Genomic DNA, 14,653 nt, shown 5'->3' on the forward strand with positions numbered 1-14,653 from the left:
ATTTATTGTGCTAATAAATATATTAGATTTGGCATTGCAGGTGGGCTAATATTAGTTTCAGAACACAGCACTTGAAATATTTTGAGTTGAGTTTTTATTATCATAGAACAAATTTAATGGTATGCTATGAAATAGTACATTTAAGTCACTTTGCTTAAATTGACCTGTCATTTTTGACCCTCTGTAGATAACCAAAAGTGTTTTGGTTTAACTTGCTGTCCGCAATAATAGTTTTGTTAAAGAATTTTCAGGAACAGAATTAAATAATTGGGGCATTTTATGATGGAAATGATGTAGAAGATCTCATGGAAGTGTGTTTGGCGTCCATATTTCCACGTAATATCTTATTGTTTTGTCATAGGAAACGTCCTGATCAGACATGGGTTCAGTGTGATTCCTGTCTAAAGTGGCGAAAATTACCAGATGGGATAGATCAACTTCCAGAAAAATGGTATTGCTCCAATAACCCTGACCCACAGTTCAGGTACCATATAGTTGGTAGTGCCCTTTTTGGAAAGGAGGAAATGCTGCTTAAGATGTATGAATAGACGCTGGTGACCTGTTCTTCCCATGTGATTTTTCTGACTAGAAATTGTGATGTTCCAGAAGAACCTGAAGATGAGGATTTGGTGCATCCCACTTACGAAAAAACCTACAAAAAGAAGTGAGTGCTGTATTAATGTGCGGTGGGAAAGTAATTAATGCCCATGCCCTAAACAGTGCTGTGTCTGCAGTATTAGTTGATGCCTCTGCAGGACGAAGCTAGGCCAGCCGACTTTGAGCAGCGTGGGCATTAGGGGTGCCCACCAACGCCCCCTGCCCCCCGCTTAAGTTACAGAAATCTGCCCGTAACTTAAGTGGGCGCACTGCATATGAATCTGCAGACAGGAAACCCAGGGATGCAAAGGTCTAAATGTATGTTCCTTGAAAAAGATTCGTGTACAGGAGCCCCCGCCCAGTTCAGACCCATGCTGTTCAAGGGCTACCTGTGCAGCCGAAGGACTGTGACCCCAGAAAAGATCCTGACGCGGAGTGCGTAACAGCAGGTGCTTTTCAGAGCAGTCCATGCCGTGGGTGCCTGCTTTTTTTCACCTGCTGGTTATTGCCATCCTATATACAAGACAGTTTTCATACAGGATAGTTTGTCTTTGGGGGTCTCACTCAGATGCTTCATAAGTGAATACTGCCCTTGATGAGCTGATAGTCGCCCAGGCGAGGGGCAATGCATGTGTTACACGTAGAAGTTGGCAAGTGCCACAGAAGGCGCGGTCCAGTCCTGTTGGGAAGCCCGTGCAGAGGGAACGCTTCGGGCCTGGGGATGGCGAGGGCAAGGGGGTCGGGAACATTCATGAAGGACGTTTTGGGAGCAGACCTTGAAGGTAGGATGAGAACGCACAGGGAGCAGCGGTGTGTTCGGCTTTACTGGAGCGCGTACACGTGAGTGGGCGCAGTGGGAGGTGGGGGTGGGCTAGCGAAGGTGGGAAGTGCACGGGGGTCGGCTGGCCTTGGGGGACTGCGGCTGGTGGGCTGCACACCGAGGCTGGGTTCACTAAGAGCTTCCGGGGAGTTTTGATTTATAGTGCGCTGTTTTTTTTCAAGATTAATCCAGCAGGATTGGAGTAAGCAAGCCTGTGAGGTTTTCCCATTCAAAGGCCTGAAAGCACTGGGCATGGAAAGTTTGAGGCCAATGAGGTGAGGGTGTTACTGAGAGAAGAGGCGGAAAGTGTTCCCTTGCTTAAGGGCTCCCCTCTGATTATAGCGTACACATCTTTGCAAGACAGAATTGAAAATAATAATGAAGGAAATTTAAATGCTTTTCTTTTGTTTTTTAAGAGACAAGGACAAATTCAGGATCAAACAGCTGGAAAGGATCCCTCAGGTAATTCAACTTTCCATTTCGTAGCTGTGTCTTATATTGGGTGATGATTAATTTAACAAATATTTTTAAAGCATAGGAGTTGCATAACAAATTGAAGTAATCTTGTTCATTCAGTTCACATGTTCCTCTTTGTTAAAACACTTATTTATTGGTTTTTATAGAGGAGGGGGAGAAACATCAATTTGTTGTTCCACTTAATTTATGCATTCGTTGGTTGATTCTTGTATGTGTCCTGACCCAGGATTGAACCTTCAACCTTGGCACATTGGGATAGTGCTCTAACCACCTGTGCTACCCAACCAGGCTCCTCTTTCCTTGTACCCCTCCTTGCCCTCATTCCCAACCCTGATTTCTTAACCCAACAACGTCATTTAAACTGTTTACCTTTATTATTTAGTTGGGCATCTTCTAAGGATAGGCAGAGATTCTTTTAAGAACGCTGTTGCTAGGCAGTCAAGGAGAAGTTCGCAGGACCCACAGGGAGCCTTATTCTAGCACTAGCCTGGACCCGAGCTATGGTGATCTCTTTCTCTTTGTTGGCCACCCTCCCGGGCCCTTTTATCTCTTCCTTAGTGCTTACTGGTGTTAAGGAGCCATTTCTGAGTGTGTGACTCAGTGGTTGTACATGTGTGAAAAGTTGTGGTCTGCTGCAGATGTGTACGTTGCTTATAATTGCATGGAAATATTTTCTTGTACAAAGGCTTCGGGTTTGGGGGTGAGAACAGAACTGGGGCAAAGAATAGCAGGCTTGCTTTGGGTTTTAAAGGCAGTACCTTTATGACTAACAATTTCTTTCTTTTAGAAAAATAAGTTTACCTTGGGGTTTGGGCCTTGCACATTAAAAAATTCCTTTAAGATCAGTTTTTTCCCCTCTAACAGATTAATGCCGAAATGTTGTTGCGGACAGTCCCTTTGTCAAGTCAGAGTTTTACTCCCGTGAAGGACAGTGTTCCAAGAGGACATCTTTCAGAAGCCGCAAATACTTATGCAACAAGACTTGTGAATAATCACCGCGGCTCACCCCAGTCGGAATCCGAGAGCAACAGGTCAGCAGCGGAAGTGTGGTTTTCCATTTGGGGAATGAATAGTAAATGGAGCCTTTATTTGGCGCCTGTATGGCAGTAGTGCAGCTCTAAGAAATTGCTGTTCATGTGCAGGTACAAAGTCATAAAGACAGGTGGCTTTGCTTTTTTTGTTTGTGTGTTTTTACAGCCATTTTGTATTGCTTATGAAAGGATCAAACATCACATCAGACATTAAGAGTTTTAAGTAAGCTCACCGGTACCCTGATAGTTTAATGTACTTAGAGATACATTTTACTTCAGAGTCAAAATTTTAAGTCCCAGTTATCCCACATAAATGTCTTGCTGAAATCCCATTAAACTGGTTGTCATTTTCCAGGGATTAAAGGAATAATAAAATCAGTGGAGATTTTGATTCATTCCAAATATTTTTTGAGTATTCTAGGCCAGGTGTTGAAGATAAGGAAGTTATCTTTCTTTTTCATGGAGTTTACAATCTAGTGAAGAAATTAAGGATAATAAGTGAAAATATTTTACCCTTTCCTTTGTTTGCTGCCTCTTATATTTTTGCAAGTTGATTCTATAAACCATTCTGATGAGAAAAGTCAGCTTCCACCTGTAATTTGAAGAATCATCTACCAGGGGAGTCCAGCCCTTTCGCATCTCCAGGCTACACTCGAAGAAGAGGAGTTGTCTTGGGCCACATATTAAATACATTGTGGCGTGTAATCATAAAAAAATCTCATAATGTTTTAAGTAAATTTATAATTTTGTGTTGGGCCACATTCACAGCCATTCTGAGCTGCAGGCGGGCCACAGGTTGGACACCCCTGATTACACCTCGTAAATAAAAGAAAAATGTTGTTGGCATCTACTGTATGTCCAGGACTTATAGCACCCAAGAGTTTCAAGGCTGGGAAAGAAGTTTCTAGAAAGAAACTCATGTCGTTTTGGTCTCCTAAGATTGTATTTCTCTGATATCGATGAATCCAGCTTCTGTTGTATCTGGGAATGAATTTGAACTGTATGGTTTATCGACGACCTACCTAACCTCCTCACTTCACGGTCCCACCGTCCTGTCACCGTTCCCGCTGAGACTGTCCAAATCCCAGCTCTCTTGATTTGGGGGCCTGCAGCAGATGATGTAGAGGCTGTCACAGTGCCACTCTGGGCTGCCCGCAGGGTGCTGAAGGCCCAGGTCTGTCTTCTTCAGTGGGTCCCCCTTTAGCCAGACCACCACCAGCTGGGGAGAGACCAAGTGACTTTGCTCTTACTGTCTACACTTACCCCACCCTATTATGCCACCTAGTTAAATCAGTTAAAAAATAGTAATTGTATTTACTGTGGAATCTGATCAGGTCACCTCTTTGAGATTCTCTATAATATGGAAATTTCTACTTTTAAGATTATCAGTATCTGAGGAAAGAAAAACATGAATTACCAGTACGACATTATAATGTCGAAGATGACCCGTAAATTCCTAGCGTGACCGGTGGCACACTGTGGAGTTTGGATAAGTGGCTGGAGGAGGGGTAGAAAGAAGGGTGGGAGTGATAGCAGATGGGGCAGGTGCCCTCCTGGCCGAGCACTCAGTGCTGGGGGCTCCCCGGTGCTGCGGGCCTGAGCGTGGTCCCCGAACTCCTCGAGGTGCTGCCCTGCGCCCGTGGCCCGTTCGAGGGACTAGAAGGAACACAGGTGAGGAAGGAGCATATTGCCAGTGAACCGAGGTCAGACTGACTTCACCTGGTGTTTATTGTTGAAAGAGAACAGTAGAATGAGTTTCTCTGACATAGTGAGGCCAGTTTTTCTGAGAGTCTTTGTAGCCTTCATCAAATTTTCTAAGGGATTTTTTTTTTTTTTAATCCTCACCCAAGGATACATTTACTGATTTTAGAGAGAAAGAGACATTAATGTGAGAGAGAAGCATTGATCAGTCACTTGCCTCCCACATGCACCCCAACTGGGAATTGAACCCGCAGCCCTTTGGTGTGTGGAATAATGTTCCAGCCAACTGAGCTACCCGGCCAGGGCTCTTCAAGGGATTTCTGACCTCAGGAAAGATCAGAAATAACTGACTTTATGATATGTACATCAAGGAGGGCATGTCACAAAACAGCTTGCCATTGGTAGCCCATGTTTTGGGGACTTGTTTTGTGGCTGGACTGCACTTAACTGAGAACTCGTGTGACGTTTTGTAAACCTGTCTCCTTCATACAAATGGTTCCAGACAAAGTAAGAAAAAATAAAATCGGTAAAGATTACAGACAAAAAAGGATGGTTATTTTTAAAAGTGATTGACATTAAAATGGAAGAAGAGAACAGAAAATTTTCATTAATTTTTAAAGCATATATTTATTTTCAAATTCATAGAGCCAAAGCCTGTGGAAATGCTTACTAAATTAAGTCTTGACAATGACAAATAGTAATAAGCCTGGTAAGAAAAATTATAGGGCAACTCCCAGTTAACTTATTACCTCCAGAGAGCCCTAGAGACTGTGAGCTTGCAGCGCCGGCCGCTTCTGAAGGTGAGCGGCGGGCCGAGAGCAGCCTGAGGAGGAGCGGCTTCCCGGCCTCCCCTGTGTCGGGGTCGCCCTGCTGCTCCCCTGTGTCGGGGTCGGCGCGGGGCGACCTGCTGTAAGGCGTGGGTGGGCACAGTTGGAGAACAGGAGCGAGTGAAAGTTTGAATACTGGATGGCGAGAAATCCCCCTCCCTCCCTCCCTCCCTGCCCTCACGGGCCCCCGGGAGAAAAGCCCCACCAAGGTGGTGACAGTTGGAGTGCCCTTGAATCGCAGCCCAGTCCTTGCTCTGGAGGAGGAGGACAGAAGGAGGGCGAAGCCGGGAGTCACCATGCACGCGCTGCAACAGAGGGAGCGGAGAAACCACGTGGTAGTCACTGAGGGATGGGTGGCTGGAAAGGGGAACAGTTGGAAGGCAGAAAAAAGGAGGCAAAGCACAGGAAGGTCAACGCCCGAGGAAGGGAGTTTCAGAATGGGGGCTCGGAAAACAGGGAGGAAGTGATGGAGGAAAGGCTGACTTCCTGTAAATACGCAGCATGCTGTCTGGGGAAAGCGCCGTTCCGAGTGACGGCGTGGAATTGTGGGCCACCAGGCAGACAGCTGTTCTTAGGGGGGAAAAACCAGCCCCTGCAAAAGGCTGAGGTGGGAACAGCCGGAATCCTGAGTGGTAGACAAATAGTTTTGAGAAGGAAACTGCCAACATGAAAGTCTGTGTAAAACCAAGCCAGTACACCTGAGAGGTAAATAAATGCACTTTTATCATATGAAAGTTTATATTTTTTATGTCCTTTGTATGCTTTCTCAAGAGTTTACTGGAGGTTGTGCCCCCTTGATAGGGGAGAGTAAGCCCAAGAAAGGAAAACCTTTTTTTTTCATCTTTAGAGAGAGGAAGGGAGGGAGAAAGAGAGGGAGAGAACCATCCATGTGTGGTTGCCTCTCATGTGCACCCCCTACTGGGGACCTGGCTGGCAACCCAGGCCTGTGCCCTGACTGGGGACTGAACCGATGACTCTGGTTCATAGGCCAGCGCTCAGTCCACTGAGCCACCCGGCCAGGGCGGAAGAATCTTTCTTAGATGAAGGAAACCTGAGGTCTGACACTCAAGGCCCAGATAGCAAACCAACACCAATACCCCTTTAAGTGGGGCAAAAAGTACTCGGTGGGTGATAAATTCACAGGAAGCCAAGCAAGTGAAGAACACTGGGGCGGTTGTTAAGGCAGGGGAGATGGTTTTACATGAAGGGATGGGGCAGACCGGTTTACTTAGTGCTCCCTTTTGATCACTGGACGTTGAGACAAATCACGGGCAAGTAGGAAGGCAGGGCCACCCCCTGAGCGCTGGGCTACAAAGGGCGGGCCTGCGGTGGGTGGTGGTGTCCGGTTTGGGACATGGGTGCGTTGAGATGCCGAGAGGACAGCAGATGAAGCATGTTTGGCAGTAGAACGTCTGGTACTTTAATGACACCTCAACAGTCTGTTTCCTCATCTGCAAAAGGAGAAAATAATCTCTACTCCATTAACTCGTTGGGCAGTACCCTAATAAGTATACCAGTGTTTGAAAAAATAAGCATGGCTCTTTTTTTGAATTATACACTACTTTAAGGTCATCTATTTTGTCCATACTATATGTTATTAACTTTTATATAAATTTTTTTTCTAGCATGAAACGGAGGCTTTCTACTCGTTCCTCAATTTTGAATGCAAAGCATCGGAGATTGAATAATCAGGCATTTGAAAATTCAGCTTATAAAGATGATGATGAAGATGTCATCATCTTAGAAGAAAACAGTACCCCCAAGCCTGCAATAGACCATGATGTGGAAGTGAAATCCGAGCAGAGTCACATCGAGCCAAGCGGTGTTCAGGTTGAGCCTCTGGGTGACGTTGAACCTTGTGGCCAGACTAGTTCAATAGGCACCTTGCCACCCATGTGTGATCAGGGAACTGCTGTGGCCACCCAGACTGAAATGCCAGGTTTAGTTGTCAAAAAGGAAGAAACTACTGAAAATGACATAAGTACAAGACATGACACAGCTGTACTGCCATCCTGTGTGGAGCTCGAAGGAAAGACGCACGAAACCCCGGAAACCTTTGATAAGTCTGCGGGCGATGCAGGGTTCCAGTTAAATGAACTGAGAAGTGAGCTGTTTCTAGTTACCCAACAAAAAGAAAATTATAAAAGACAGTGTGACATGTTTACTGACGAAATCAAAGTGTTACAGCAGAGGATACTGGAAATGATCAACAAATACGTGAAGAAGGAAACTTGCCATCAGTCTACTGAAACTGACGCTGTGTATTTACTTGAAAGTATCAATGGCAAATCTGAAAGCCCAGACCACATGGCATCTCAATATCAGCAAGCTCTGGAAGAAATAGAAAGGCTGAAAAAACAGTGTAGTGCTTTGCAGCATGTAAAGGCCGAGTGCAGTCAGTGTTCCAATAGTGAGAGTAAAAGTGAGATGGACGAAATGGTTGTGCAGCTCGATGATGTATTTAGACAGCTGGACAAGTGCACTGTCGAGAGGGACCAGTATAAAAGTGAGGTGAGTTATGTCGTTCAGCGTCATGGCAGCCCTGGGAAGCCCGGGCATCTACATCTTACAGAACTGCCAGTTGCTAGATTGGGATGAATCACTTAGTATTTCCGTTGCTTGACTGTTACTCCGCCGGTTCTCACCTGGGGGTTGGTCCGCCTGGGGGCGTAGGGAAACATGTAGGGGTCATTTGGTCCTTAACTGTCTTGAGAAGATAGGTGGGCATTGCTGGAATTCATGGATGATGACCAGGCCTGGCAGGTGTCCTGTCGTGCACAGGACGTCGCTGGGTTGCTTTGCGTTCCAACGTGCGGCTGTGGTCTGAGAGGGCCCTCAGGCCCTGCCAACACGTGTCTGCATGCCAAGCAGCAGGGAAGAGGAAGATGCGGACCCTGAAAGTGACTCATGTTCCGTCTGTTGGGACTTAGTCTCCTGGCTAGTGGGTGTCTTGGTACTGCAGTCTTCATTCAGGGTTTGTTGTTTTGTTTTGTTTGTTTTTTTACTGAGGAAAAACGCTTAGATATCAGGAGACAAATAGTAGCCGCTGCACATGACCCCAATTCAAACTTCGGTAGCTCGCTCTTTTTTTTTTTTTAATCCACACCAAAGGATATGTTTATTGATTTGAAAGAGAGAGAGGAAAGGAGAGAGAGAAAAACCGTTGCTGTGAGAGAGAACCATTGACGGGTTGCCATCCATGCACACCCTCACTGGGGACTGAACCCATGACCTTTCGGTGTACGAGATGATGCTCCAACCGACTGAGCCCCTGGGGCAGGGGTGGGAGCCCCTTTTGAAGAGCATCTCTGTTAGGTATCTTGTTTCCGTGGTGTTGGAAGGGAGGGTTTCTCTGCTCAAAAGAGTTGGGAAACAGTACTGCCCTTCTTGGACGTGCTGCTGACTCAGCTGCTCAGTAGGGCAACTTCCCTTCTTTGCGTGCAGTTGGCTTTGGAACTAGATGACAAGACCTATCCAAACCAGTGCCGGCTTTGTTATAACTTAGAGCTGCTGAGATTAAGGAACAAAAGCCACTGGGACCGCAGCAGAATATAGGCGCTTTTCTCTTGGTTTTCCAGTGTTCGGGTACCATTTGTTTTCCATCGAGTGGTAATTGGCATTTTGTAGTCTTTCAATTAAAAAGATACACAGATGAAACTAAACAAATAAAGCTTAGTTTATAGAAAGCTATTGGAGGTTCTGTCTAATGTCTTTTTTATGGTAATTTTCATCAAACTGACTTTCTACTTTTCTTAGCTTAAATTTGTACTTCAATATTAGTATTTTTAAAATTTTACAGTTAATTTTTTTTTTGGCAGGTTGAATTATTGGAAATGGAGAAATCACAAATTCATTTACAGTGTGAAGAACTGAAAGCTGAAATCGAACAATTAAAATCTGCAAGCCAACAGAAAGGAACAGATGTGTCAACTTCAAGTGCTGTCGAGGAGTCTATGAAGTTTGCTGACGGGGAAAGGTAATGTGAAACGGGCCCTTTGCTGTGGCTCAGCTCGGGTTAGTGAGGTCCTGGTTTGCTGACATGCGCCTGACGGCTCTTCTGTCCGAAGCAGCTGCCGACTGCTGGGACCCCAGCACCGTGAGACAGAGAGGAGAAGTGCGCATCATCATCCTTCCCTTGAAGAAACTAACAGTTCAGGGTCCACCTAAGTGAAACAGGAATTTTGAGTGAATAAAGCACTTGATCGGTTAGAGTGGTTTGGAACACTTGATTCCCTTTACAGTGGTACTTCAGTACTTGCCATTAGTTTGTTGCGGTGAGTGATGAGCAAGTGACAATTGATAAAGCAGTTTCTCCTGCGGGGGGCGGGGGGGGGGTGCATTGTGACTCATACAAGTTCTAGCAAATGTGATGAGTGGTGAGCAAGCGCCAAGTGCTAAGACATCTTTTCTTGTCAAGATGCCATGAGTACCAGGTTTGATGAGTTCTGAAGCCGATGAGTACTGAGGTACCCCTGTACTTCGGCATTTGGCACCATTTCTTTATCGCTTGCTATCTTCATTTTAATACTACGTGCCTTCCCCAATCTTAACTTAGAGAATCCTGAAGTTACTAAAAAAAAAAAAAAAAAATTGCCGTAGTACAGGTGATTATTAGAAAGAAGTTCTGCGAAAACAAGAAAACCACAAATGAATGATTATCCTACATCAGTAAGATATAAAATAGAATTGGGGTTCTGTTTTGATTTGTTTTGTTTTTGAGAGTGGAGAAGTTGAGGTGAGAGGGGACTGCATTGATGGCTTACCATTCAGAAATAGACGTTCAGGGCTAAAATCGTGCAACTCTTCCTGCTAATGTGCTAGGACTTCAGATCTAAAAGGTAGTGTTGAGAGAGAATTTCCTACCATCCTCACTTGACATCGGTTACTACGGTGTGTTTCAGATGAAGTTTTTGAAAAATTTCATGAAATCTGTTCATGGAAATAGAAGGAATAGAGCCCTTCATAAACACAGAGGGAAAGATGTCAGAGAAGACTCCCAACTGGTGTTTCTAAAAGCGGGAACTACAAGCATCTATGGTGCTCATAGAAATGCGGGTCCTTGAGCCACAGTGCAGTTTATCGCATCGGACACTTGAAGCAATCTCCCACTCGCTTCTCTTGCTCACTAACCTTTGAGTAACTGATGTTTTTCTAGACATATGCTTCCCAAAATAGCCACATGTGACTACTGACACTTGAGATCTAGCTAGTCTGGCCTGAGACGTGCTTTCAATATAAAATACATTCTCGAGTTCGAAGCTTTAGTATGAAAAGAAAAAGAATGTAAAATACCTTAGTAAAAATATATTTTGAATGTTTGATGAAATGATACTTTAGTGACATGGGGTTAACTAAAATATGTAACTACAGTTACTCCGTTTTACTTTTTACCTGAACTATCTGAGCATGTAAAGTTGTGTATGCAGCTCACGCGGTTTCTCCCGGACATCAGCAATGAGGCCCCGCAACATAGGTGGCCGACGGGAGGGGTTAGCCAGAGACCATCAAAGACCTCAAGAGGGCGTCACGGGGCCGCCCCACTCTTTACTCTGCTGTTCGTGTGGGCGAAGGATCCGGTTATGAGAGAGGGGGTGGTCTTGGTAGGACATGGGGTGGTTGGTACCTTCTGCACAGCAAACCAGAAGAATGTGCAGGTCACAGGCCCCGAAGGGAGACGGGAGGTGAGCAGGCAAGCTTGGGCAGAGCAGGGCTGGCGAGAGGTCGACTTCCGGCCTGACCAGAGCTTCCGGCCGACAAGACAGGTTTCGGAGCATGTTTTGTGCATTGGTAACCCAAAGATGAGCGTCTCGCCCCAGTCAGAGATTTCCGTGCTCCAGAGGTGAGTGTCTAGGAACTGAACGTGGAAAGCTGCTGGAGCTGGAGGCGCCAGAGCCAGCAGCTGCCGCCTTCTCTTGATCCTTGTGTTTCACGCCGTCTCTGAAGCCCGGGCTGCTGTGTAGCTGTAGGTGTTTAAAGTCGAAAGTGTTACTATTCAGATGCGTGTACATGAACATGAAAGGAATGAGAACGGTGACCTTATCCAGGACTTCTCAGTGGCTTCAGCAAAACAGCTACCTATAAATGTATTTTTAAAAAATGGGTAGTCAGTGACTTTTAGCATGAACTCTTGTGTTTTAAAAAATATTGTTTAACATTATTTAACCCAATGTTTTATAAGCTCATTTGACCACAGAACTGTTTCTTTTTCCTCTTATGCAAAAATGGGCATCTTTTAGAACATGTTTCAGGGAACAGTTCAGTTTCTTTTCCTCAAAGGGAGCTGAAACTCAGAGATGCATTCTTATTCTCGGATCAATATTCTCACTAGTGTATCACTATTGTTTACTAGGTGATAACAATATTTTGAGTTGTAAATAACATTTTATAAGTTATATATTTTACTAGTCCATGTTTTCTCCAGTCTCAAATGAAAATTGTATTAGTTGGAACGAAAGAGAGCCTCTAGTGTTCCGAAACACTCCTGACCAACAGATGTGTCAATACTGCATTGACTTATGAATTATCAAATAAGTGGGTTAATGTTTCCCTTAAATAGTGAGCCCTACATGAATATTAAACTGTATTACAATGTTATCTAATAAATGTAATATTTGTTATTTGCAGCCTCAAGCTGCGGTCTCTCCGCGTTAACGTAGGACAGCTGCTCGCCATGATTGTTCCTGACCTCGATCTTCAGCAAGTGAATTATGATGTTGATGTTGTTGATGAGATTTTAGGGCAAGTTGTAGAACAGATGAGTGAGATCAGTAGTTCTTAAAGTATATTTTGTATGAGATAATAAAATATTTCCTCCATTCTTTTGGTTGTACAGCTTTCAAGATTGTGTTTTATAGCTACGACAGGTGACAGGCGGAAGAACCATAGCCTTTTCTGTATCCTATGCATTCAAGTGTGGCCACAGATACATGGACACATTACCACACCTTTTGAAATGCCCGCAAGTTGTTGATTTTGGGCGGCTGAAGAGCTAACTCATGTTTCTGGTTTAAAATGTAAATATTTGTAATTAAGTCTGCACATATTTTTTTATTGCCCCTTAATAAGAGGACATAAGTGTCTTTCACCAAGAGGCTTTCAGGTTGCTCCTGACCTTTGTGCAGCCTTTTCTGGCTTCCCAAAGTGTATTTGTATCTGAAGGGAGGGCTGGGCCGTAAAGCAAACGGAAAGGTGCCCTTTGGTTTGTCACAGAGAAGGATGGACGGGCATCCTGACAGATAGAGTCACGCTTTTGGTGAGATGAGCTGTGAGTGAGTTGAGCTTTAATGTTTCTTTACTATAAATTCTTATCCCTTAAACATTTTATTCATGAAAATAACGTAAGCAACAACGTCTCCGTCCATTTTGCTGGGACATTTTCTGTACTGAGGTTGCCAATCATGGTTCAAGTGTTTTTATAGGACACACAAAGGATCTTCAGTATAAAAAAAAGTATCAAGTATTTTAACAGCCTCACCATGTTTACGTGGAAGCCCATTTTTGGCTGCTTAGCATGGAGTGGGCACAGTGATTGTTAAATATTTCTTTTATGAAATTTCCTGTACAGCCTTTTATGGGACTACTACAGGTTAATGTGAGTTGAGGAAGACAGTCTTTCTCGAACAGCACTGCACACCTTTTATTATATCACACACCTGAGTGTTTTATATCCTGGAGTTAAGCAGCAGATTGCCCTAGGATTATAGTATTACCTGCCATAAAAATTAATGCTCTGTTGGTTCCTTGTTTTGTGCAATTCTTAAAGAGATGGCTTTCTATTAAATATAACTGTGTATATGTAATTAATTTTCCACAACTAAAATGCGCATTATTTTTTTCAAAGTTTTATCATTGCTATTTATTTTTACTTTTGTTTCTGAACATTCAGTACGTGTTCTTTTTTGTATGTATGCTTAATTACATATGTGTCATGTATAATATCTAATTTTTACTGTACATTTTGTTCTAGAAAAAGCAAATAAATGAAGATTGTTTTATTTGCTTGATAAAGTAATTGAAAGTGTATTTTTGGTATGAAGCTGGTTTTCTGTCACAATTGTATCTGCCCAAAATCTAAAATATCTTGTAATAAAATAAAAATATATATGATGGCTAAATCTTCAGATATTACTTTTAAAGAATTCTATATTCAAATTATATTTTGAGAACTAAAATTGTGTCCACTAAGACCCTTATCCTAAAGTTGAACTCATTTTACTATATTAATTACAAGTTATATTTAGAAGACTAAGCCCGTCTCCATTAAGATTATAAGGCTCATGTTGAAAGGGAATGTGTGTGCGTGCTTATATTTGACACTTGAAAAGAAACTTTTCTTGTGTCTAAATCATTTAAGGAAACCTTGTCTGAATCATAGCTATGTACAGCAGGTCTAAGTTTGTGAATATTTATGTAGTGGTTCTTTCTGGAATTTGCTATTTTTTCCTTTTGGTCAGCTATATTCTTGCAAAACTATTTGTATCTTAATATGGATGTTATTTGGCTTAATGGGAAAGTTAATCATAAGATTAATATGAGAACTTTGTTTGCTAAATTGGTTCTTTGGAAGTACTTACATATTTTTCACCCTTATGAAAACATTGCCAACTTCTGATTCTTTGAAAGTAAGGCTAACAAATTTCAACAGAAGCAACGTGGACTTTCTTGGCATGTATACCACTTAGGTATAGATACCTATCTTGTTCGTTACATTAAATTTGTAATAGTGTAGGAGGGCACTGTTGCTTGCTTATTTTTTTTTTTGGTATTTTTTCCATTACCATTTTTCCCCTTATTACAACCCCCTCCCCCCAATCACCACACTATCCAGGAGTCCCTTACCCGTTTTACTCAATCCCTCCACCCCCAAACCTCCCCAGAGCTGTCAGCCTGCTCTCTGTGAGTCTGTCTGTTTTCCTTGTTAGTTCAGTTCGTTCGTTAGGTTCTACATGAGTGAAATCACGTGGTATTTGTCTTTCGCTGGCTGGCTTAGTTCATTTAGCATAATGTTCTCCAGGTCCATCTGTGCTGTGGCAAAGGGTAAGATTGTCTTCTCCTTTACAGATAAGTAGCGTTCCATTGTATAAATGTCCCATAGTTGTTTTATACACTCATCTACTGACAGACTCTTGGGCTGCTTCCGTATCTTAGCAATTGTAAATAATACTGCGATGAACATTAGTGTTTCGAATTTCTTCAGATAA

At 43.3% G+C, this 14,653-nt stretch overlaps 1 protein-coding gene across 2 annotated transcripts in view; it reads left to right on the forward strand.

The window, feature by feature from the left end:
- MORC3 (MORC family CW-type zinc finger 3) overlaps window positions 1-13,313 on the forward strand; it is a 39,769-nt gene extending 26,456 nt beyond the window's left edge. Inside the window, exons 11-18 of one of the 2 annotated variants that reach the window (XM_054578191.1) lie at window positions 362-484; window positions 590-664; window positions 1,600-1,692; window positions 1,834-1,879; window positions 2,759-2,925; window positions 7,079-7,964; window positions 9,272-9,429; window positions 12,078-13,313. In XM_054578191.1, coding sequence (XP_054434166.1) covers window positions 362-484; window positions 590-664; window positions 1,600-1,692; window positions 1,834-1,879; window positions 2,759-2,925; window positions 7,079-7,964; window positions 9,272-9,429; window positions 12,078-12,231 — 1,702 coding nt within the window. In that variant the 3' untranslated portion in view covers window positions 12,232-13,313. The remainder of the gene's footprint in view (window positions 1-361; window positions 485-589; window positions 665-1,599; window positions 1,693-1,833; window positions 1,880-2,758; window positions 2,926-7,078; window positions 7,965-9,271; window positions 9,430-12,077) is intronic. The other variant, XM_054578199.1, reaches the window with a different exon arrangement.
- Window positions 13,314-14,653: the final 1,340 nt, after the last annotated feature.

The sequence above is a fragment of the Pteronotus mesoamericanus genome, unplaced genomic scaffold (assembly GCF_021234165.1).
Source record: "Pteronotus mesoamericanus isolate MK-2021 breed Mesoamerican mustached bat unplaced genomic scaffold, CSHL_Meso_final contig_116, whole genome shotgun sequence".
Classification (NCBI taxonomy): domain Eukaryota; kingdom Metazoa; phylum Chordata; class Mammalia; order Chiroptera; family Mormoopidae; genus Pteronotus; species Pteronotus mesoamericanus.